The 22,992-nt window shown below is 40.8% G+C and overlaps 2 protein-coding genes across 3 annotated transcripts; one reads left to right on the top strand and one right to left on the bottom strand.

The window, feature by feature from the left end:
* Positions 1 to 2,422: 2,422 nt before the first annotated feature.
* Positions 2,423 to 4,674, top strand: LOC311271717 (uncharacterized protein; the record flags this gene model as incomplete). The annotated part of the gene is made up of 3 exons (XM_084377508.1): positions 2,423 to 3,155; positions 3,569 to 4,289; positions 4,666 to 4,674. The coding sequence occupies exons 1-3, from the start codon at positions 2,548 to 2,550 to the stop codon at positions 4,672 to 4,674; spliced, it is 1,338 nt and encodes a 445-aa protein (XP_084233634.1). The 5' UTR covers positions 2,423 to 2,547.
* A 726-nt stretch (positions 4,675 to 5,400) lies between these two features.
* Positions 5,401 to 8,024, bottom strand: LOC311271391 (uncharacterized protein). Of its 2 annotated transcripts, XM_084377035.1 has the most exons (5): positions 7,786 to 8,024; positions 7,490 to 7,581; positions 6,705 to 6,899; positions 6,530 to 6,609; positions 5,401 to 6,387 (listed from the first exon to the last, which is right to left on the bottom strand). In XM_084377035.1, exons 1-5 carry the CDS (start codon positions 7,934 to 7,936, stop codon positions 5,427 to 5,429), a joined length of 1,479 nt encoding a protein of 492 aa, XP_084233161.1. In that variant the 5' UTR covers positions 7,937 to 8,024; the 3' UTR covers positions 5,401 to 5,426. The 2 variants fall into 2 exon arrangements, with proteins under 2 accessions (XP_084233161.1, XP_084233162.1); XM_084377036.1 differs by lacking the exon at positions 7,490 to 7,581.
* Positions 8,025 to 22,992: the final 14,968 nt, after the last annotated feature.

The following is a 22,992-nucleotide window of genomic DNA, read 5'->3' as shown; positions in this document are numbered from 1 at the left end:
TCAGATGTCTTTAGGGTATCAGATATTATTATAGGCTATTCTTATATTTAAGCAACATCCAGTCAGGCCGTGATATAGGCTCACGGGGGCGGACTGGGACAATAATTCAGGTCGGCAATTTTACCAGTAAACAAATGTTCCTTAAAAAACAACTAATGTCCATATTTTAGCTCTACTGTAAAACAAAGAAAGCACAAGTGATTATCCAAGGTCACCCAGATAATTGAGGTGTCCCACCGCTGTGAAACAATCAGTCTGAATCAATCTGATACGGTTTAGCAGTCCCCCTCTCCATTCACTCTACCTGTAGCCTAAAACAGCGCCACTCTCCATTGCAGCTATTGTGGTCAAATGTGGAATTGTCCCAAAATCGTTTGAGCTGCAATTCAGTACTATGCTTCCACCTAGTGGCTACAGTTGTCACTTACATTTCACGCGTTGCGTGAATCTCGCTCCCCGCGAGTGAAATGGCCACTTTGAAGTAGTACCTACTGTAGGACTGCACGATATATCGTTTGAACATCGGCATCGCGATGTGCGCATGCGTGATAGTCACATCGCAGGACATGCAATATTAAAAGTCCTCCCCTTTAAAGTTCATTCGCGGTAAAACAGTTCAACTTTGGAGCGACGTTTCACCCCTTTCCCAGTAAGCCAGCATGGTGTATTTGGTATCAACGGATTCATTGAAATCTCTAGCTTAAACGCTGAGTCCACTACAGTGTCAAAAGTGTCACTGTTACATTTTTTCTCTTCTGTGCATCATCTTATTCCACCTATAATGCACTGCACAACAGGCTGGCTAAAGAGACTTCCATCCCTAATGCTCTATTTCGATCAGATGAACAGATGAAGGCTTGGAGTTTTTCTCACAGTCCTTTTAGGTGCTTTTTGTAAACTCTAAGCAGGCCACTCCCTCCCCACGACTATTAAAAACAATGATGTGCAGGCATGCTCGGCCTGCCAGATCAGCTTGTTACGCATTATCTTGCGACAGCGAACTTTTGCGATCCGGTTCCTACACCGAAAACATTAACATTAAATGTCCTTTTTTTTCTCAGTGACAGTTCCATTAATATTTAACTGTAGTAAAGAGTTGTATTTGGCTTGTGATTTTTCTAAATTAAAGACGTAGGCAGACAATTGCTCACCATGCTCTTGCTATTTCTGCCTAGAACTAACGAAAGCCCCCTCTGCTTTCAGTTTATACATGTCATCTCATTTGTTTTGCAGCTCACTTAATTTTAATTTCTCCTCATCACTGAAAGGGATAGTTCAGCCAAAATCAGAATTCAGTCATCATCCACAATTGTGATTTAAGAGGGAGCTGTTCATTTTCCAAGAAGATACTTTTTTAAATCCAGATTGATCAGGGAAAAGACAAACATTAATTGTTATTGCCTTGTGATCTGTTTAGGGTGTAGATAAAACCATCACAACCGTGATACTGTCCTTATCAAATGTTCAAGGCCAAAAGTCTATACGAGAACGTATATATGTATACATATGTATTGCCCACATTGAATGTATTCTAAAATGATTTTTACATTTGTTTCATTTGCAAGAAATAGTTACAAAGTTTAATAGCCATGACCTAAGTCCAAATATTGCTGATCGTCTTCATAAGCTGCTCCTGTGCTTCACAACTGTGGAACAGAGTCCAACATTCATTGCATTGAGAAAAAGGCCTCAAAATTACTCTTATTGCACATAACAGGCAATAGGTAGATTCTGCTAGTATATGTTACAAAAACGTATGTATTATGTCAAATTTTAATCGCCATCCCATAGGGATACGTTGCTTTTTCACTGCGGTGAAAAAAAATCCATACCATACATACACAATGTTGACTTACCTTATAACAAATGTAGACATCCTTGTTTATCTTCTTTACGTTGAGTTGACTGGCCAACCACACAGCTTAATCCACCAGAGACATTTAGCTCTGTTTAGATGTATTTTAGGAAATGGGATGTCGAGGATAAAATATACCCCATTGCCTATCCTCTCAGGACACCTCGTATCAGAGCTGTATTACCCCTGCACATCCCTTTTGATGGCTTCTGGACGAAACCAGGTCCATCTGTCTCCAAAGCAACTTGTATCTTGAAAAATTGCTTTGACACTTAGCTGCTATGCTAACGGCTGCTATGAGAGCACGGTCGGACTGAATAATGCAGTGAAACGTAATGGCAATTCTGTCTGAGTATCAGGCTAGCAATGCATTGAGTTGGGTATGTGCAGTCAGCTCACACTGCATACTCAAAAATTCTTGATAATTTAGTATACATGCAGGCGTTTCTTGCATACATAATCCACATACTATGCAGCTGAAACGCTACATACTCATTCTGACATACGTAGTATGAATAGTACATTGGTAATACTGTATGATGGTCAGCATGACAGTAGGCTACGAGCACAATAGAACTTCCGGTTAACTTCCGTGTGTTGAGTGTACGCTCGAGTACTTCCGGTAGGTCATGTTGCTGGGGAGATTTTCCGGAGACGCTAGTTTCCGGAGACGCTAGATTGACAACGTTAATATGAACAGATTTCGTGTAAAAGAGAGGCGGTTGGCGTATCAACGCGTGAAAAAGACCGCACTCCATTGTTGTGTACCCCTTTGTACCAATTCGTCGAGGTACAATAGTACTATAAGCTTTCATAGCTTTCCAGTGGATGTGTCTGTGAGAGCCGAATGGATGGTGAGAGTACGGCGGGACGACTTCACACCAAGCAAGACAAGTCGTGTTTGCAGCAGGCATTTCAAAAAGGAAGATTTTGTTAACAAGCCGGGGAAATTGAGAAGGTTGAAGAAAGGGACCGTTCCTGCTCTTTTTTCTTGGAATAATTTTCAACTACCGGCACCGAGGGCGAGCGTGTGGGAGCGGAGACCCAGAGCGGAGAGCCCTCCTCCTGTCCATGACATCGACTCAGAGGAAGAGATGGAGGTGGCTACCCTGGCACCAGACCATGATTACTGTCTTACTCCTACAACAACAATGATCGCAGATCAGTTGGCTGAGGAAAATGATACACTTCGCCAGAAAGTAAAGGAGCTCGAACTACAAATTCAGGCTCTCCAGCTGCAGAGTTGTTTTGGACTGAAGCGCTTTGCAGGATCGGATGAGGACATCCGATTTTATACCAGGTAAGTCATAATTAAGGTGTTTTGAATTGCACAGAAAGCTAATGTATTGTACCATATTAACAGTGATGGACGAAAAATCACACAAGTCCTGTACTTGAGTGAAAGTAAAGATGGGCTACACATGGTAAAATGTTGCTCCACTAAAAGTCCACCTTACAAGAGTATTTTCCTTCAAGTGTACATCAAATATCAAAAGTAAAAGTACTGTAATTTATGACTAACATAGTAATATGATTAGGCCCAAACATGTGCTACCTACAGCACTCAGTCAGAAATTTAGACACAACCATTCATTAAGTATTTTCTTCATGTAAAACAAATGTAGTAGAGTAAAAGGTAAGATAATTGACCTTGTGTAACTAAATTAGTCTACCATGACTAACAATGTTATTTTTGTGTATTTTGTTTGAAAGATTCCATTCTTATGACCACCTGATGGCATTCTGGAGGCTCATCGAGCCAGCAACATCAAGGATGATCCGTGTGACAAGTGCCAGAGAAGCATCGGTCTCTGTGGCTGAGAAGAGAACATCGAACAAATCAACTAAGTTGCTGCCCATAGATGAGTTATTTCTTTTTCTTAATTATCTATCAACTGGATGCACACAGAGAGAGCTTGGCCACCAATTCAACATCCATCGGACAACAGCCAGCAGAATCATCACAACCTGGGCAAACTTTCTTTACTGCCTCCTGGGAGCTGTGTGTATCTGGATGACACCTGAAGAAATCACAGCCAACCTACCTCCTGAGTTCAAGGAATATGCAGACACTCAGGTCATTGTTGACTGCACAGAGCTGCAGTGCCAAACTCCATCCTCACTTGTGCTACAGAGTGAGGTGTACTCACACTACAAATCACACTGTACCTTCAAGGCCATGATTGGCATGGCACCACATGGTCCTCTGACATTTGTTTCTGCGCTCTATGGGGGCTCTATCAGTGACCGTGAGCTCTTCAGACTGTCGGGCATCATACCTCTCCTGTCCCCTGACACCGCTGTGATGGTGGACAAGGGCTTTAGGGTGGACAACCTTGTGCCAGGAAAACTTCACAGGCCTGCCTTCCGCTCCAACAAGGAGCAAATGGCAGCACATGACGTCCTGGAGACCCAGTCGATCGCGCAACTGCGAGTTCACGTTGAAAGGCTAATAAGGCGGGTTAAGGAGAACAAACTTTTTGACACTGTAATCCCTTTGTCTATTTCTGGGAGCATTAGCCAACTTTTCACCGTAGCTTGCATCTTGTGCAATTACCAAAATGGACCGCTGGTCAAAGACTGGAGAAAACATAAGAGCCAGGTAGAAATCTGACTGTTTGCTTCATGGCTGGCTGCTCCTCTTCCTCCTTTACCTTTTTTTTTTTTTTACAAACAATATACTGATTCACACTACTAGTTAGTTAGTTAGTTTTGCCTTACATCTGCTGACTTGTATTTTAATTATTAAATGATTTATTTGAAATCTATATCAACTTGGTCTCCCTTCATGTTGTTTAATTTCCCTCAAGTGGGCGTGACTCATTGAATATTAGTTTAAAATCTAGCAATACATAGGTGTGGGTTCACCTTTGCTGTGTACACTTTGAGTCAAGTGGTCAATCCTAAAAATGTTACAACTCTGTTTAGTTCATATTTTCTGATTGAAGAAAACTGCTTGAGGTATGCTCATACCAGCGTTCAGCAGGATAACAAAGTCACCTGCAGAGGGAAGGAACCCCAGGGTGGATACAACAGGGGTTTAAAGATGAGTTTCATTGTTGTTTCTGTTGTTATTTTGTCTTCTGACGTCTGAGTTTGGTGTGATTGTATGATTGCTCGCTGTCTGAGTCGAGTAGTTGTTATGTACTTTTCTTTTAAAGGTGACATTAAGTATTTAACATGCATAAACTGAAAATAAATGATTATGATAAATGTTTTGGTGCAGTTCTGCAGTTTGTCAGTAGAGATCGCTGAAGATCATAGATTTTTTAAAGTTCCCTTTAGTTTAAATTAAAATATATTACTTTTAACCTACAAATCCAGTTTTCCTGTTTCATTTCCTCTTAAATTGCTTTAAAATGGTTATATTTTCATTTAAAATCAGAATCACACATCCTGTCCAAGCTCATTCCTGCTCTCCAGTGAAGCTACATGATGTTTTTACTGAATAACTTACTTGATAAATTTAAATGAACTTAAAACAACCCACTTGAAGGCCTCACATTATAATGAGAAATCAACAAGAACAAGACAGTTCTCAGAAGTCATTGTTTACTGATAATTCATTTTATTACAGCAGATATTTATGCAGGTATGTGTAGAAAAAAAAGAAGTCTGCTCTCTCTCTTATTTTTTGCATCACACCACTGTCCCGGTATATTCTTTGAATCAGGGTGTCTTCCTCTGCAAACACCACAAAATCGCACCACTCCATCCCTGTTAGGAGCAGCTGACCCTGCACCTGCCAGTAGTAGCCATGACCCTGCTTCAATTCCAGGTTGCCGTCTTTCATTTTCAGATGTGGATAATCCACATAGCTTTTAATGTTTGGACATTTTATTTCCACAAGGCCGAATTCAGTACTTTCTGTTGGGTCAAAAACAACCCCATCTGGGGATGTACCTAGCCATGGAGTGTCAGGGTGTATAATGAAGCCACAAGGGTAGTGGTTCACCCTCTTGAGCTTGCAGTACTCTTCGATGGCATCAGCTTCCATTTCGAGACCCCTCTTCATTGCTGCTGTCTGACGGACCCCTTTGAGCAACCGGTCTGCCATCTTTTCTAAGGTGCATGGTTTAGCATGGCATATTTCCCCAAAATGTGAGGAGGTGAGTCTGGGTTTTCTCAGTCTATGCCAGTCTGTTGATGAACTTTGGCCCCTAGTTGCATCCTCTATTTTCTTAGCCATCTCCCAGGTAACCTCAAGTGACTTGAAGTGCAGCTGTTGATGCTCAGTGAAAACAAACATACAGCATGATGTCTCCAGTCTGCAGCCAGCCAATGGCAAATCTGGACGTGGTGGAGCGTCATGGTGAGCAACAGGGCAACTTCTTGCCTTGGGTTGTTGGTATGACAGGGGACTGCCTGCTTGTACCAAACCGAGTGCAGAGTCCACCAGTGGCACCTCACAGGTGATACCCATTGTACAAATGGTTGGTGCAGAAACAGGGGTGAACTCTTTGTAGATCTCTGACACTCTGAGAACGGACAGGTCCAGCAACTCTCCACTGATGGCTTTGTACAGTGTGGACCTATTTGAAACAAATTGAGAAACATCAGTAAGATACATCACTTCATAACTACAAGTAACAAAACTAGTTTTCTTGATTTGATTGAGAAAAGTAGGCCTAACAAATGAATTAATAGGCTACTAACTACTAGCTGAATTCTCACCTTACTCCCTCGGCCATGGTCCTCTGCTTTGGTTTGGCAGACATCACAGCCATCTTCTCGACAGGACCTGGTTTAACACCCTGTGAATATAGGCCATAATAGCAGTGATGAGCGTATGTGATGTGTGTGTGTAGATGTAGTATTTAAATTATAGTTACATTATTCCAAGACTTGCCAGGGTTCTTGGCTTGTGCCACTGTTGTTCACTCTCCGTACAGCTCAGCACTGGTGGAACAACTGGAATGTCAAGCTGAGAATAATGTGCAGACTGGAAAAGTAGAGCCACACAATGGTTACACAGCACTGATCCAGCTACACATGTACAGCTGTGATGGGCCAGCTCTACAGGGATTGAATCCTTCAGCCCCACCTGTAACAAGATGTTAAAAATGTCAAAACAATATTAAAAAAGAGTAGCACAACTGATTTTTCATATATTTATATAGACTAATTACTCAAGTAGGCTACTATTTATTTTTGTACACTGTTAGTTAAAATAGTTAGTAAAAACTTAACTGTTTTCTTGTAAACACTGTTAGTAAAGGGATTAATAATCTTTTTCTTTTGATGTTGTCAGTGGTGCAGTCCATTTGTTTGCAGGTACACTCCGTATCCCCACTTAAAAAGTACCAAGATTGCAGTATACCTACCTAGACTCAGCAGGTTTACATAAACTTTTATACCTATCTTATGTGTTTCACCTAGCTGGGATGTTCAGCATACCTGGAAAAGCAAACTATACTACACCACTGGTTGCTGTAAGTGAAAACATAGTAGTAACGTAGCACTAAGCGTTCACTGGTCGTTTTTAACATGAATGGGGAACATGGCCAACCAAATGAACATGGTTAACCTAGAGCAAAGAACCAAAAGAACACGATTAACCCAGGAACATGGGTAACCATCTTAACGCTATCTTAACGCTATCTTAACGCTATCTTAACGCTACACTCATCCTACACTTAAACTGTGAGGTGGTTTTGATCTGTCCATTGACGGATGACATAACGCCCTCACACACACTACACCTGTCACTGGATCTTTCTTGGACACTGAGGGGAAATACAAAACCCAAATTAAAATAGACACAACCAGTTGCTAATCATATCAGCATAACAACGTATTTAATAACACTAATAAAGTATGTCGTATATTGACACGATTTGATGTGGATTAGAAGTACTTAGCTGCTAGCTAGTCATTGTCTAACGTTAACAGCTAAGCTAGCAGCTAACAGCTGAGGTAGCGCTACTCACCTTCAAAGTTGTGGATGTAACTTGATATGTACAGTTTAAACCCTTTTTCGCGCTTACAACCAGGTGCAGGTGAACAGTGGTCGACAATCCTGTGGACATCGTTCACGTCAATCTTCGGGAGGCCTTGTAAACAACGGGTGAAATATGCCATCTTGCGCGATCAAAATCAATGCAGTGAGTGACCCGGAAATGGTCGAGCGCACACTCAAGGCGGCGGAAGTAGAACTCCTTAGTTACGTGCACGTAGCCTGTTCCTCCAGTGAAGCCAAAACATCTCAATTGCCCCCTGGTGGCTGGCAGTAGTATATGTAATACTCTGATAAATATCAGTAGTATTTATTTTATTATTTTCCTGGGTATAAGTTAAGGATGAAATGCCAGTTCATGGTGAAGTTAAATTCACATAAATAATTATTTGATATAAATAAGATATTAAAATGTTTAAAATGGGTGACTTTAAAAATATAATTTCATGGTGTGTGAATGCCTTTAAAAAGTTAAAAGTAATTCTATTACGTGATAGTACGGGCGTGAGTTCATGACCTAAAAAATGTTTTACACTTCCGGGTAGGGACCTGAGTAAGAGAAGAAGAGGAAGGAGGAACGTGTTAATGGCGGAGAGCTGAGACTTCAGGACTGTGTGTGTGTGTCGTCTCTGTATCGTTTTTTACTTGGAAGAACTGAACTTTTTGTTGGAAATCAGGCTGGGAGTGTGTGGGTAAAACTCTCCAGCGCAGTGGAGTGTTTTATTAGAGCCGAAGAAAGTTCAGCCGAGTTAGCTAGCCAAAGCTAGTGCTAAGCTAACCACCCAGTCACCATCGTCGGGAGGAGACGGTGGAAAAGATAACGCTCGCACGGATGGGACGAGGACTGCCGAGCCGTCACGGACGAGAATTGCTGGGTCGCGGAGCAGTGCAGCCGGGTCGACACGGACGAGGATCGCCGAGCCGCCGCGACGGACGGACGGACAGGCGATGAAAGTGGTTCGGCATCTGCAGCTTGTTTCAGCTGGCTTCTCGAACACACAGAGGTACTCACAGTCGCTACAGAAAACCAACATGAGCTCCAACTAAGCGCGCCAACGAACAAAATAAGAGTGCACTCAGGTTGAACAATTAAGACTAAACCAGATCATATTTACCCCGGGTTTGTTTTCTCTGTTCTCTGTTTTCAAAACAAGAGGTTTGAATGTGTGGTTTCTCTCCTTCATATTCCAATGCATTTCAAAACCTGATATCTTGTGTTGTGTCATTGAGTGGTGTTTCATTCTTTAAATTACTGAGTAAAGTATAACTTACCGGTCAGAATCATTCCTGCCAGTCTCTAAATAAGTGTCATACAGTGAGTGAGATATATATATATATATATACACATTACCCTAGACAGTTATTATTTTTTGAGATGTTTCTTTTACCACAATATATTGAATGAGTGTTAAGGCTTCATCTTAAAGCATAAGGTGGGTTATGCTTCAGCATAAGGTGGGTTTTAATACATGAGCCGGTGGTAAAAGGGTTACATATAGGACAAGTGGAACATGGGCAAAACTAAAAAAAACTCCAAGTACATGTAATTTTTTTTTTTTTGTATGTAGGTAGTTCTTATGCTGATGTTACTTATAGATGAAAGATGTTTCTGTTTCCAGTTTTGCCCTGCAATTAATGTATATGGAGGTCTAGTCAATGTAACTTACTTGTAGAGCACAGGAGCAGCTGCTGAAGAAGCTGCTCAATATTTTGGACTTGCAGTATGGGACAGTACAACATAAAAGTTATGAATATCACTTTAAAGGATAAAACTGGTATAGTGTTTACTTATTGTAAATTTGCAATTTTTCTTTGGTCTGCACAGCTTTTTTTTAAACAATGTTTTTCAATATAGCATATTGATGATTATACTGCGAGTGTCATGATTTGAAAAAGTTGATCATAGATTGTTGCTTATGCCCATGCAGTAGAATAGGAGGGGGCTTTCCAGTGTTACTGGATGGGCGGGGCAGGGAGCTATCTGGCTTCTGCTATTAGGGATTGTGACTGAAAACATGTCATTTGGGCCCAGAATTCAAAATATTGAAATATTCCTATTTCTTTTTTTTCATATAAAAACAATATTTTGGAAGTAAAACACTATATTGAACAATTATATAAAGTAACTGCTGAATTCTTACATTTACAGAGATTGCCTTAGCTGTTTTAATGTGTAATGACTGACTATCCTTGTTTTTCTGTCAAATGGAACTTTTTACCAATATTTGTTCAGTTTACTAAAATGATTGTTTAATACCCTAAATTTACAGATATTATCTTTAAATATACCTATTAATGTATTTTGATGTACAGTGTTTATTTTCCCATTGTCCAATTCACTAAAATAACTAATACTGTAAATGTGCAGAAATTCCTATTTGATTAAAGGTACATATTTTGTTTATACATTGTGTCATTGTTTTTTTACTTGGGGAAACCACCATTGTGCAGCAAATCAGTGTAGATGGACAAGACGGTTTCATGAAGTGACTACTAAATACCCTTAATTTACAGGGATTGGCCTTAAATGTAGCTATTTTTGATGTATTTTTAATGTAATCTGCTTTTTTTCCATTGTCCAATGAACATTTTTAAATCTCGTAATTCTTTAAAATTACAGATTAATACTGTAAATGGGCAGACATTTATTGTTGCTTTAATGCATTTATGGCATTTTTATACATTATTTCTCAGTCATTGTACATGAAAGAACAATATTTAAACAGGAAATTACTCTAGATAGACGAGGCCATTCCATGAAAAAAATACTAAATACCCTTAATTTACAGGGACTGGCCTTAAATGTAGCTACTTTTGATGTATTTGTAATGTATTTAGCTTGTTTTTCCACTGTCTTATGGTTGTTTTTAAATATGCTAATTCTCTAAAATGACGGATTAATACTGTGAATTTGCAGACATTTATCTTTAGTTTTATGAACCTAGTTCGTTTTGATACGTTATAACTTTGTTATTGTACATGGAAAAAATTGTATTTTAACATGAAATTACTGTAGATGGACGCTGCTGTTTCCTAAAATAAATAATGTGGGCATGTATCAACTATAATATACTGTATTTTAATTCATTTTGACTGTAAAATCTTCTCTGTATTTTTACAGTTATTGTATGTAGTTCTGTGATCCAGTTATTTACTGTAATTTTACGGTATCCGTTTGGAAACTTTGCTGCCAGTGCTTTGACCGTTTTTTTACAGTTTTTTTTTTAACAGTGTACCTGCGTCCTGGACCTCCTTCCGGCAAAACTGTTTAAGGAGCTAAGGCCAGCACTGAGATCTACAATGTTAAATATTGTTAATTTATCACTCATGACCAGTGTGGTCCCTAGTTGTTTTAAGTCTGCTGTGGTTAAGCCTCTACTTAAGAAACCACATCTTGACCCAGGATTTCTAAACAATTATAGACCAGTATCCAACCTTCCCTTCTTCTCTAAAGTCTTGGAAAGAGTTGTGTCCCAGCAACTTTCTACCTTCTTAATAATAATCTTATAGAACCTTTTCAATCAGCTTTCAGAGCCTGTCATTCCACCAAAACTGCCCTTACTGAAGTGGTAAATGACATTCTACTTACTTTGGACTCAAACTCTACCTCAGTGCTTCTGTTACTGGATCTTAGCGCTGCATTCTATACCATAGATCATGGCATATTATCAGACCGACTTGAAAGTCAGTTTGGCATCTTTGGCCTGGCTCGAGCTTGGCTAAAGTCTTACCTATCCGAAAGAACACAATGTGTTTCTTACAATAATACTACATCAATATTTACTGATGTGAAGTATGGAGATCCCCAGGGCGCTGTTCTTGGCCCTTTGCTCATCTCTTTATATATTTCACCTCTTAGCCAAATTATTCTGAGTTATGGAATACATTTCCACTGCTATGCGGACGACACTCAGCTGTATATGCCCATAAAAGCTGATTATAAATCTCAAATCACAAAAATTAGAGGCCTGCTTGTACTATGCAGTGAAGTAATGGATGTCAGAAAACGTCCTGCTCCTGAATTCAGATAAAACTGAGGTGCTGGTCATTTCCCACTCAACAGAGACACCAATTTGATCAGGTGACCGTAACTCTCGACAACTGTGTTATTTCTCAAGTTCAACTATTAAGAAACTTGGTATTACTTTTGATTCTACCCTCTCTTTCGATCAGCACATCAAAGAAATTACCAAGATCACTTTTTACCATCTGCGTAACATAGCTAAAATTAGGTCCTTCCTGTCCACGGCTGATGCAGAGATCCTAATTCATGCCTTTGTTTCGTCTAGGCTGGATTATTGCAATGCCTTATTTTCAGGTCTTCTGTGTGAGAGCACTTAAAGTCTTCAAATGGTTCAGAATCCTGCAGCTAGAGTCTTAACACATACAAGAAAATTTGATCATATCACACCAATCCTAGCCTCACTGCACTAGCTCCCAATACATAGAAGATCAGACTTTAAGGTGCTGCTGATGACATACAAAACTGTACATGGCCTTCCCCCATTGTACATGTCAGATCTTATTATACCATATATTCCAGCTCGTGCATTACGCTCTCAAAATTCAGGGCTCCTTAGGGTTCCCAGGGTTAAAGCTTGGGTCTGCAATTCGGTACAAAAGCATGATTTATCATATTTGTATAACATTTCTTAACATCCTGACAGCAATCAAAATATTAAATAATTTGAAAAAAACCCAAAATAAGTCCATTATCTCTGGCAGCTCCAGGGCTGTAAAAACGTCTCCCAATCCTTGTTAACGGCCCGAGGATGTTGTATGGACGGACTACCTGTCAATCAATGTGCCCTTACCTGACTACCCGCCCCACCCTCTGCTGCGTCTGCGCAGCAGTCATTGCGCGTGACCGGCTTTCTACACTGGAGCTATGGCGGACTGTTTACGACGAGACTGGCAGAGAAACTACAGCCACACTTCTCATCACCAGCGGTACCTACAGCAGCTTACACTGCTGAACAGAGACAGAAAAGAAAGACTGAACTCAAGAAGGCTATCAAGAAAAGAAGTTAGACAGTGCAAGAAGTAAAACGAGTCAATATCGGAGCGGGTTTTCAGTGATGGTGACAACTGAAGGAGTCGAAGACCTGAGGACGGACGCCATGGTAGCTGTGTCTCTGTTGGACAGGTAAGAGCTGGTTTGTTTTGTTGGGGGAATGTATTATTACTCTGCATTATGTAGTCAACGTAGCTAACGTTAGCTCCTTATGTTGCTGTCGCATGTATTCACCCAACACTAACGTTAGCCGGTTGTAGCTGACGTTAGCTAGCTAGCTAGCTAAAATAACAGACTGCTGCCGTATGAAACATATTTACATGTGACGTCACCGTTTACACGCAGACCAAAGTTTACATATATTGTGGATCTGATCCATACAGAAGTGTTCACACATACACTGCTACTCTGGGCTGTTTGGACATTAGCCAGACGAGCTGTATGTGAGGGGCGGACTAGTTCTTGTGTGCAACACATGTGAAAGGCCAAGTCCACTGTTCAGAGGTCATAGGAAGATTACATACATCTGTGATTGTGGTTTGCATTGTATTTGTGAGCCGCTGTTGTAAGATGGTACTCATGTGACGTTCATTCTTATAGCCTTTGAACTAGACGTTTTAGAAATGTGCTGATGTTGCCTGTTTCTGTGTCCTATGGTTATGAGAGGGACGCATCAACTTCCAGCCTTGAAGCGTCAGTTCAGAGCAGAACCATGCCCTGATGTTTCCACTATTTCTGCAGAGTCTCTCTCTGACAGGTGAGTGTAACTTGATGCTGACAGCAACATGGATCAAACCACTGTTATTCATGTAATATATGTCTTTGATGGAAACATTTCATGTATGCATGTGTCCTTCTTTCATATCAAGTTGGTTTGCTTTATGTGCATGAATGTGCTCCTTAGCAGGGATACAATAGGAAAAGGAATTACATAATTTCTTTAGCTGCACCAGGAAAATGCTTCAAGTACTGGTCCTAGCAGTCACATGTTGGCCTACTGCTTGAGACTATTGCATATTAGTAAGACATTTTTTAAAAGAAAATAGACTTTGCATTTCAGTTCATCATCTGACTGTCAGCTGACCACAGCAGAATGTGGGAAACAAAGAATGCACCTGACAATCCCTATAAATAATCGCTTGCCACCATCACATAAGCTTCCCATCACCCACCTAACCCCAGACTTCATTTTTTTTTTACATAGCAACAGTGCTGTGTTGTCTTTGAGCGAATCAATAACATTTTTATGCCCCATAAACACATTTAGATGTAACTTTATGTCCTGTAAACACATTGAGTTCTCCATCCTTATCCAGTTTTCTGTAATTATTATAATTTTTTGCAGAGAGGATGACATTCCTTTCTCTTAGGCCAGGTACTCTAAGGTGTACAACAAGAAGTCCAGCAAGTAGAGCTTGTACACACTACTATAAAAATGCATAGAAAAAACAATGAGAATGTGTAACTATGTAAATTACTCTGAAAGTGACATTTTGCTCACCCCTCAAAAAGTAGAATTGGTAAATATGAAATGACTGTAAATGGCACAATTCTGATGTAACAGAGACTATTTCTGGTTGTTTTCAGGAATATTTGTCACTGTATAAAATGCAACTCAGGTTGTGGTGTTATAATAAATTGAAATTAATTTCAAGGGCCTTGAAAAGCTGCATTTACTGTCAGATAGTAATTGTGTTCTTTCTACAGGACAGTTGCTGCCAAGACAGTAGGGGATTGATACAGCACCGACATCAACAGCATAACCAGTCAAGAAACCTCTGGATGTCCTTCCTGTGTATATAGTTGTTTATGCTAATTGTACTGTATATTGTGTAAACGATAAAAGGTATACTATTTGTATACTATATTTGTAGTTTTATTTACTTACATGTGTTCCAAGAAATGGAATAAACAAGAGTCTTACCTAATTCAGTTGTTATTATTAGTGCATCATGTAAAGTGTAAGAACTGTAATGGGATGGTTGTTTATGCTGGAAGTGTAAAGAAAAGGCATTTATCATTTTCAAGACTTTATTCAAACAAGTTAGAGATAATGCAAAACAAGGAGTAAATACAGAACGACAAATAAATAGGTGTCAGGCAGAGTTCAGCACTTGATGTGACTGCTCCAAACGTAGTCCTTGAATTGTGGCCTGTAAAGCAACAGATGAGCAACATGATTAGATATTTTTATGGAACAGAACTCAACTGTCCTCAGAATACTGTAAACATACACACTTTCAATGGTCAATACTTTATACATTCCTGGACAAAACTGTACAGATGTCCCAGTTTATATTACATTAAAAAATAAAAAGGACCAGCCCTTGATCTTTCTTTACATGTTTCTACTTACTGTGTTTATTGTTATGCACCAAAACACAAATTCAAATGGTGAAAAACTACTTGGCAAAAAATGTGATTCTGAACAGGGCACGTGTGTCCAAGTTACATGCCTGGTCAATATACTGTACAAACACAAATAGTTGTAGGTGGTTATCAGGGGACAAAAAGCACCAGTAATGTTCTACTTTAGATGCTGACCTGCTCATGTGCAAATCCTTTGAGCTTGAAGATCTACTCGATCTATGAACACCTGCTCCTTGACCTGTCCCCCTCACGTCAACGGCCTCTGCCTCCACTCATGTCCTCCTCTGACGGGATGATGTGCTTCGCTCTGGCGTGTCTTCATCATCAGTCAACAATGCTGTCATCGTGGAAGCTCTAACATGCAAAACATCGTATCATCATGAGTCCAATACAATATTCACGTTCGTCTGTGAATCACTGAGGGAAAAAATAAAACACGTAGCAGGCCCACCATTAATCTTGATGTTTTAGCTTTTCCATATCTAATGTTAGCATAGCCAGCTGCTGCTAGCTAACCAGCAATGAGTTACAACATCAAAACACACTTTCAAAACAATGTCTCAATGCTAAAAAAAGCTAAGTTGACAGCTATCAGTGCTAGCAATGGCTATGTTGGTTGTATATGTTCAATTTGATTATATTAGGTGTTTACTTACAGGTGAATGAGACATCGTAAAGTTATTGGTAGTCGGACGTTGTGAGACAAAATGATGCGCTGTCCTCCTCACCGCTCGTGAGGACTCGGACTCCGTCGGCGGTGTTCGGCAGTCTTCGGACGGTGCGCGTTCATGGTTTGGGGGGAGCGGCTTCGGAGAGAGGCCTGAGTGCAGGGGGCGGAGTTTACTGGCTGGATACTTTCAAAATCTTTCACGGTCTTGATGGTTTTTCCAACTTGCAGACCCCAGCTTTAAGAAGAAGTCAGCTGGCTGCAGGGCTTTTTCCTATTGGGCTCCCTTCCTCTGGAATAACCTCCCAGCTGACATCAGACAAGCTGGCTCTATTGATGCCTTTAAATCTAAACTCAAAACTTACTTCTTTGACCTAGCCTTTAATTAGTCCTTGACTTTGATTGCTAGCTTCTTCAGTGGGTCGGTCTCAGTATCAATGACTTACCTATAGTAATAGAATTTAGAATTTATATTGTCCTGCAGACAAGAAACAATCTGTTTATTCTGATTAACATCACATTTCTCTAACTTTTGTTTTTGTTTTCTGTGCCCACAAGCTTCAAGCTGTGTCACTCTTCATTCTGTCAATGCAACTTGTAAACTGTGATTTTGTTGTTCTTTTCTGTACATGTTTTTATGGCAAACGTGTTTTAAAATCTTTTAAAGTAATTATAACTTTTTTTAACAGACAGAGGACAGTGAGTGTCATTTTAGCAATTTTATTCACAGGACACTTTTTAAAATCTTAACAGATTTTAAAGCAACACCATGACGAGGGAGGACAAGCAAACGGACATTCTTTGGTGAGTTTATGGATTACAAATCGTATAACCTCCCTTCCTTCTGCCAACAGGCATTCAATAAGGTGGTCCAGTGGGGGAGGGCGAGATACAGGAGGAAGTTGATGTCCTCTTCCATTGACACACTAAGGGACCTGATATCCAGGAGTCCCCAGACGGAGGGGGACACCTCTCCACCTCGACTCTACTCTCTGGATTTCCCCTTACTATCAGAACCAGCTGGTCCATCTCTTCACTCCACCAACCTGTCCCACACCCTTTCCTCCACACTTCCTACTACCTCTCCCCCAAATGTAAGCGGCCTAAATCATGTACACGCCAGCTTCACCGTGCCCAGTACCAGTTTTCGTCTGAGAGTGAGGAAGACTACGACCACAGAGAAAGAGTCCACACCTTACGTCCAGGGGTCCGTTTCATAAAGCAGGTTTAGTGAAAACTCTTAGTCTGTTAACCCTGAAATGAGGGAAACTCTGAGTTTTCCGTTTCACAAAGGGAGGTAACTCAAACCAGAGAAAGAGGGGTAACTCTAGCCTGTTTCACAGAGAGAGGTAACTTAAGCTCTCGGTCAGTTACCATGGTAACATACTCTATGAACCTAACCTGGTCGGGACCAGGTTTTTCTCAACAAACCTTGAGTTTCTCTCTGTCTCCGCCCTCTTTCAGCCACACAAAGTATTTGATTTCCTCATTCATTCAGTCAGCAGGCGAGTTTTGGCGTAATATAGTTCTTCCATCTGTTTTTTGAGAAAATCATTGCAAAAATCAGTTAGTAGGCCTACATTAAAAGTTATATTAGGTGGCGACTATTTTCACTACCATGGCATGTCCTTTTGATAATGATCCCGTGGATGAAGGTGCAGCATTACTACACAGAGAATTAAATATTCGTTGGGAGATGATTATCAGACCACATAGATTTTCTTGCATTTACAGACAATTATCTTTTTGAGCGGTCCGTTTCACGTCACAGTCCATCATTTACATACACAACCTAAACCGTCCTTACATTTCCAACATTATCAACCGAAGTCATGCTCTCACATCCCAGCAGATATTGTGTGTTGTGTGCTGCGAGTTTTTTATACAACGTCGGAGATGCAGAGCACTTGAGCAAGGCAACTGTGTGCAGAGCGGTCAGAAAAGTGTGCCTCGCCCTGAAATGGCTACTACCCATCTTTATCATTTTCCCTGGACCTAAACCTGTCAGAGCCATCGAGGAGGAGTTCCACAGGATTGCAGGTGAATGATGTAGAGATCCATTAAATGAATATTAAATAATATTCTGTTAATGACATTGTGCTGCAACCTCAGACTGGGATTATTAATTTTTTTTTGTTACACTTCCTTCTAAAAACGTGCTCAAACTCACCATATGAGCGCATTAATATTTCCAATTCCAGTGGGGTTAAAAACGTAGCCCTCCTCTTCCCCGTTGCCATGGTGACTCGTCGACTCGGGGCTCCATTGATGCTGTCTTTTTATACTTGTGGTGCACGTGCTTAACTCCAGGTGAAACTACTCCGAGTTGATCAAACTAACTCAAATCAGCTGTTCTGGAACCGAAAACTCAGAGTTTCCTATCTCAGAGTAGATCAACTCAGAGTTCAAGGTTAGACTCAGAGTTTGTTGAACCTGCTTTGTGAAACGGACCCCTGGTCAGTACGATGGCACCACCCCATGGAAAGAGTTTCTGCACAGTTTTGAGAGCTGTGCTAATGCTAATTACTGGTCAGAAAAGACTATGGCTGTCTAGTTAAAGTTCTGCTTGGTGAGTATCCCAGAAATCCCGGTCTTCACAGTGAGATTACAGCCGCCTGGTGGAGGAGATGGAGACTGCATACGGCTCTCTTCAGAGCATGCAGCTGCAGTGGTTGTTGAACTGATACAGCGTGTCTGCAAAGTGGGTGAGGCCCTTAATGATTTAAGAGATGACATATACACTGTGTGTACAATTAATAGGCAAGTTGTATTTTTGAGGATTAATTTTATTATTGAACAACTACAGTGCTCTTGGCCAATCCAAAATGTTAATAAACCTCAATGAATATTTAAGAAAGAAAAAGTGAGGTTTTGGCTTTCTTAGGAGAATATCTATCTGTGCAACTATTAGTTTGCACAATTATTATGCAACTAAATGAAAAACTTAAAGTTTCTCATCTCACTTGTTTATTTTCATCTGTTAAAGTGAGAATAATAAACAAAAAACTCAAAATGTACAAATAAACATTTCTGACATTTAAAAAAAAAAAATCAGTGCCCAATATAGCCACCCTTCTTTTCAATAACAGTCATAAGCCTTCCATTCATGGAGTCTGTCAGTTTCTTGATCTGTTTACGATCAACTTTTTGTGCAGCAGCAACCACAGCCTCCCAGACCCTGTTCAGAGAGGTGTACTGTTTTCCTTCACCGTAAATCTACCGTTTAAGAAGGGACCACAAGTTCTCAATAGGGGGCCATGTCATTATTATTATTATTATTTTATCTTTAAGGCCTTTACTGGCTAGCCAGGCAGTGGAGTACTTCGATGCATGCGACGGAGTATTGTCCTGCATAAAAATCATGGTCCTCTTGAAACATGCAGACTTTTTCCAGTACCACTGCTTGAAGAAAGTGTTCTCTAAAAACTGGCAGTAGGTTTGGGAGTTGAGTTTGAGTCTATCTTCAACCCAAAAAGGTCCATCTAGCTCATCTTTAATAATACCAGCCCATACCAGTACCCCACCTCCTCCTTGCTGGCGTCTGAGTTGAAGTGGAGCTCTAATCAAAATCAAATCAAATCAAATTTTATTTGTATAGCCCAAATTCACAAATCACAGTTTGCCTCAGAGGGCTTTACAATCTGTACAGAGACGACACCCTCTGTCCTTCGACCCTCGATTCGAGTGAGGAAAAACTTGCCCCAAAAAAAAGCCCTTTTAACAGGGAAAAAAAATGCGGAAGAAACCTCAGGGAGAGCCACAGAGGAGGGATCCCTCTCCCAGGACGGACAGACGTGCAATAGATGTCGCATGTACAGAGCAGATCAACGAGATCACAATGTATTCAATTATAAGCGATGGTTGACAGGAGTGAAAGTACATAAAGATGTATTACAGCAATAATAATGAAATGCACATAATGGAAAGGTGATTACTAGTGATAACAGTAGCAGCGGCCAACGGCAAGGATAGTATGTAGTAATGCATTACAATAATAGTAGTGGAACGTATGTAACAGAGATATGACTAATATTAGCAACAGTAGTGGTGGTTGTCAGGCAGGGCCATGGCAGTAGGCGCATCCACGATCAGGCAGGGCCATGGCAGCAGGCGCATCCACAATCAGGCAGGGCCATGGCAGTAGGCGCATCCACGATCAGGCAGGGCCATGGCAGTAGGTGCATCCCCGATCCACGACCCGGGCGCGGCCAGGATCCATGGGAGCCTGTAGGACTAGAAAGCACAAGGACTCCGGGGAAGAAGTGAAGTCAGTGACATGCAGAGATGGGGCATGTATACAGGCATAATGTATACAGATGGAGAGGAGAGGAGGAGAGAGAAGCTCAGTGTGTCATTTGTCCGCCGGACTGGGCCTATAGCAGCATAACTGGTCCAAGACAGGCCTGGGCCATCCCTAACTATAAGCTCTATCGAAAAGGAAGGTCTTAAGTCTACTCTTAAAGGTAGAGAGGGTGTCCGCCTCCCGGACCAAAACAGGAAGATGGTTCCACAGAAGAGGAGCTTGATAACTGAAGGCTCTGGCTCCCATTCTACTTTTGGAGACTTTAGGAACTACAAGTAATCCTGCGTTCTGAGAGCGTAATGCTCTAGTTGGGTGATAGGGTAGTATGAGCTCCTGAAGATATGATGGCGCCTGACCATTAACAGCTTTGTAAGTGAGGAGAAGGATTTTAAACTCTATTCTTGATTTTACAGGGAGCCAGTGCAGAGAGGCCAATACAGGAGTAATATGATCTCTTTTCTTAGTTCCTGTCAGTACACGTGCTGCAGCATTCTGGACCAGCTGGAGACTCTTTAGAGACTTGTTAGGGCAACCTAATAATAGAGAATTACAATAGTCCAGCCTGGAAGTAACAAATGCATGGACTAGCTTTTCTGCGTCCTTAAGGACATTTTAATTCACACAGCTTTTAATAATAAAATTAACAGCTTCAAGTATCGGAAATTGATTTTATCCGTCTTCTCCACATTTTTAACCTATTGGCCAAAACCGGAGTAAGTTTGTGTCAGGCCTTAAAACCTAACATGAAAAATGCCATCTATGCCATTAGATGCAAGGCCAGCCACATCTTATATGTCGGGGAGACGGGAAACAAACTAAATATAAGATTAAAACAACATAAGTATAAAATGAACAGTGGGAATGGCACAATATGCACATTTTAAGCTCCTTTTTTTAAGCTCGCAGGCACCTGAGGACTTTGCGGTTGTTCAGAAGGAAAGCCCATTGAAATCTGCTAGACATAGCAATGTTTCTCCAGGATCAGTTGGACAGATATGGCATGCTCCACGGATACAAGATGATGCATTTGAAATGCATTCAGGCTGGCTACGTGGTGACTCAAGAGACGATCAGGAGACTGCTGAAAATACTGGATCCACACGTTGTGCAGCTGAGGCACCGGAATTGCCTTTGGTGGCGTATCTACCAGAATCCAGGCCCAAACTTTTTATGGCATGTAGACTCATATGATAAACTCAAACTGTACGGGATCTGCATAAATGGTGCAATAGATGGGTTTTCATGAATGGTGATATGGCTACATGCTTACTCTACAAACAGTGATCCCAAGATAATCGCGCAATACTTAATTGCTGAGCAGGGTTTCCCCCAGAAAACTTGTTAAGCCCAGTGGTAGGGTGGCCCACCAGCGGCCCCACGGTGCCCAAGCGTGTTCTTTTGTGTCAGGGGCCTGACCCTGACCATTGACTGATGGCAGGGCCCTATAGGTAACAGATTCATTAATGGAGTAGTAGAATTTAGAAGGAGCTTTAAGATCAATGTTAAAAGTTGACTGGAAATTTGAAAATATTATCATTATCATGTGTTATTATAAGACATCTATGTAAAACCAAGTCTTACAGATTGCACTCTTGAAATGCTGTTCAACCAACCACAAAAATGAATAAATAATAAAAATACTATTTACATGAATGCTAAAAGCTAAAAAACAACTGCCTGGTGTCTCCAGAGATTTGCAAATCTACTATATGTTATGGTGTTTGACGTGTTGTTGTAGTAAACAGTGTGTTAAGACCGGAGGACTTCAATTGACATCGGGTTTTGTATGATGAGAGAAGCCATTAAAGTCCCTGTTTTTATTGGTTTGAAGTTGTATTTATGCCCCCAACAACATGATGTGCTGCTGAGCAAATCTGACCATTTTATAGGAAACGAAAGCATGGATTTTAATTTGAACATTGCCTCCAAAATGTATGTTTTTTACACATATAGTAGGTCATGTTTGTATATAACTCAACACTATGCCTGGAGAAACTGGTAAACAACATGGAAATGTTATTTTAGTTGTACTGGGACCCTGAGCTCTTGAGTTGCTAGGATCTTTCTGCAAAGAGCTGTGAGATAGAATTTAAAGGATAACTACTGTTTTTTAAAACCTAGACCTTATTTCTAGCATAAAATACGATCATTTACTCACCCAGATAACTTTGGTGTCATTTGGTGTCGAAATTAGATCCAGTGGAGCACTGCGTATATCAATATAATGCGAGTGATCCGGGCACCGAAGCGCAGCCTCTATGAGCATTATCTGCCACGAAACTAGTTCATTTCACCAATATTTTGTTACGATACACTCTTGCTATTCCCCTCTGAGTCCGGGCTTGTCTGTTATCAACATCCGGGGTCTGTAGGTTGACCTACTACCTCTGACCTGAAAGATGTCATCTCTTAGCTGCGCGCGCACCCGCGTCAGCCGGCTTGTTTACCTGTAGCTGCTACTGCTAGTTTGACCCGGGATTTTGATAACAGACAACCCCGGACTCAGAGGGGAATAGCACTAGCGTATCATGACAAAATATTGGTGAAATGAACTAGTTTCGTGGCAGATAATGCGTTATATAGAGGCTGTGTTTCAGTGCCCCGTCACTCGCATTATATGGATATACCAGCGCTACACTGGATCTAATTTCGTCCGAACAACTTCAAATGACACCAAAGTTATCTGGGTGAGTAAATGATCATATTTTATGCTAGAAATAAGGTCCAGGTTGTAAAAAACGGTAGTTATCCTTTAAGTCAAACTGGTGTTTCTACTGAGAGAAAGGCCACACAGCCTTTGAGGATGATGAAAGAATTGCATATTAAG

Source organism: Pagrus pagrus (assembly GCF_965226575.1).
Source record: "Pagrus pagrus genome assembly, chromosome: 16".
NCBI classification, from domain to species: domain Eukaryota; kingdom Metazoa; phylum Chordata; class Actinopteri; order Spariformes; family Sparidae; genus Pagrus; species Pagrus pagrus.
The sequence above is the reverse complement of the archived record's forward strand: the minus strand, read 5'-3'. Positions and strand labels throughout refer to the sequence as shown.

What these genes read in the sequence shown, in the direction of transcription:
- LOC311271391 (XM_084377035.1), bottom strand. Translation starts at nt 7,936, where the DNA reads ATGGCATATTTCACCCGTTGTTTACAAGGCCTCCCGAAGATTGACGTG. An exon ending in AACCACCTCACAGTTTAAGT is followed by an intron (nt 6,900 to 7,489) that starts GTAGGATGAGTG and finishes ATCTTGTTACAG; the next exon opens with GTGGGGCTGAAGGATTCAAT. An exon ending in ACCATGGCCGAGGGAGTAAG is followed by an intron (nt 6,388 to 6,529) that starts GTGAGAATTCAG and finishes TGTTTCAAATAG; the next exon opens with GTCCACACTGTACAAAGCCA.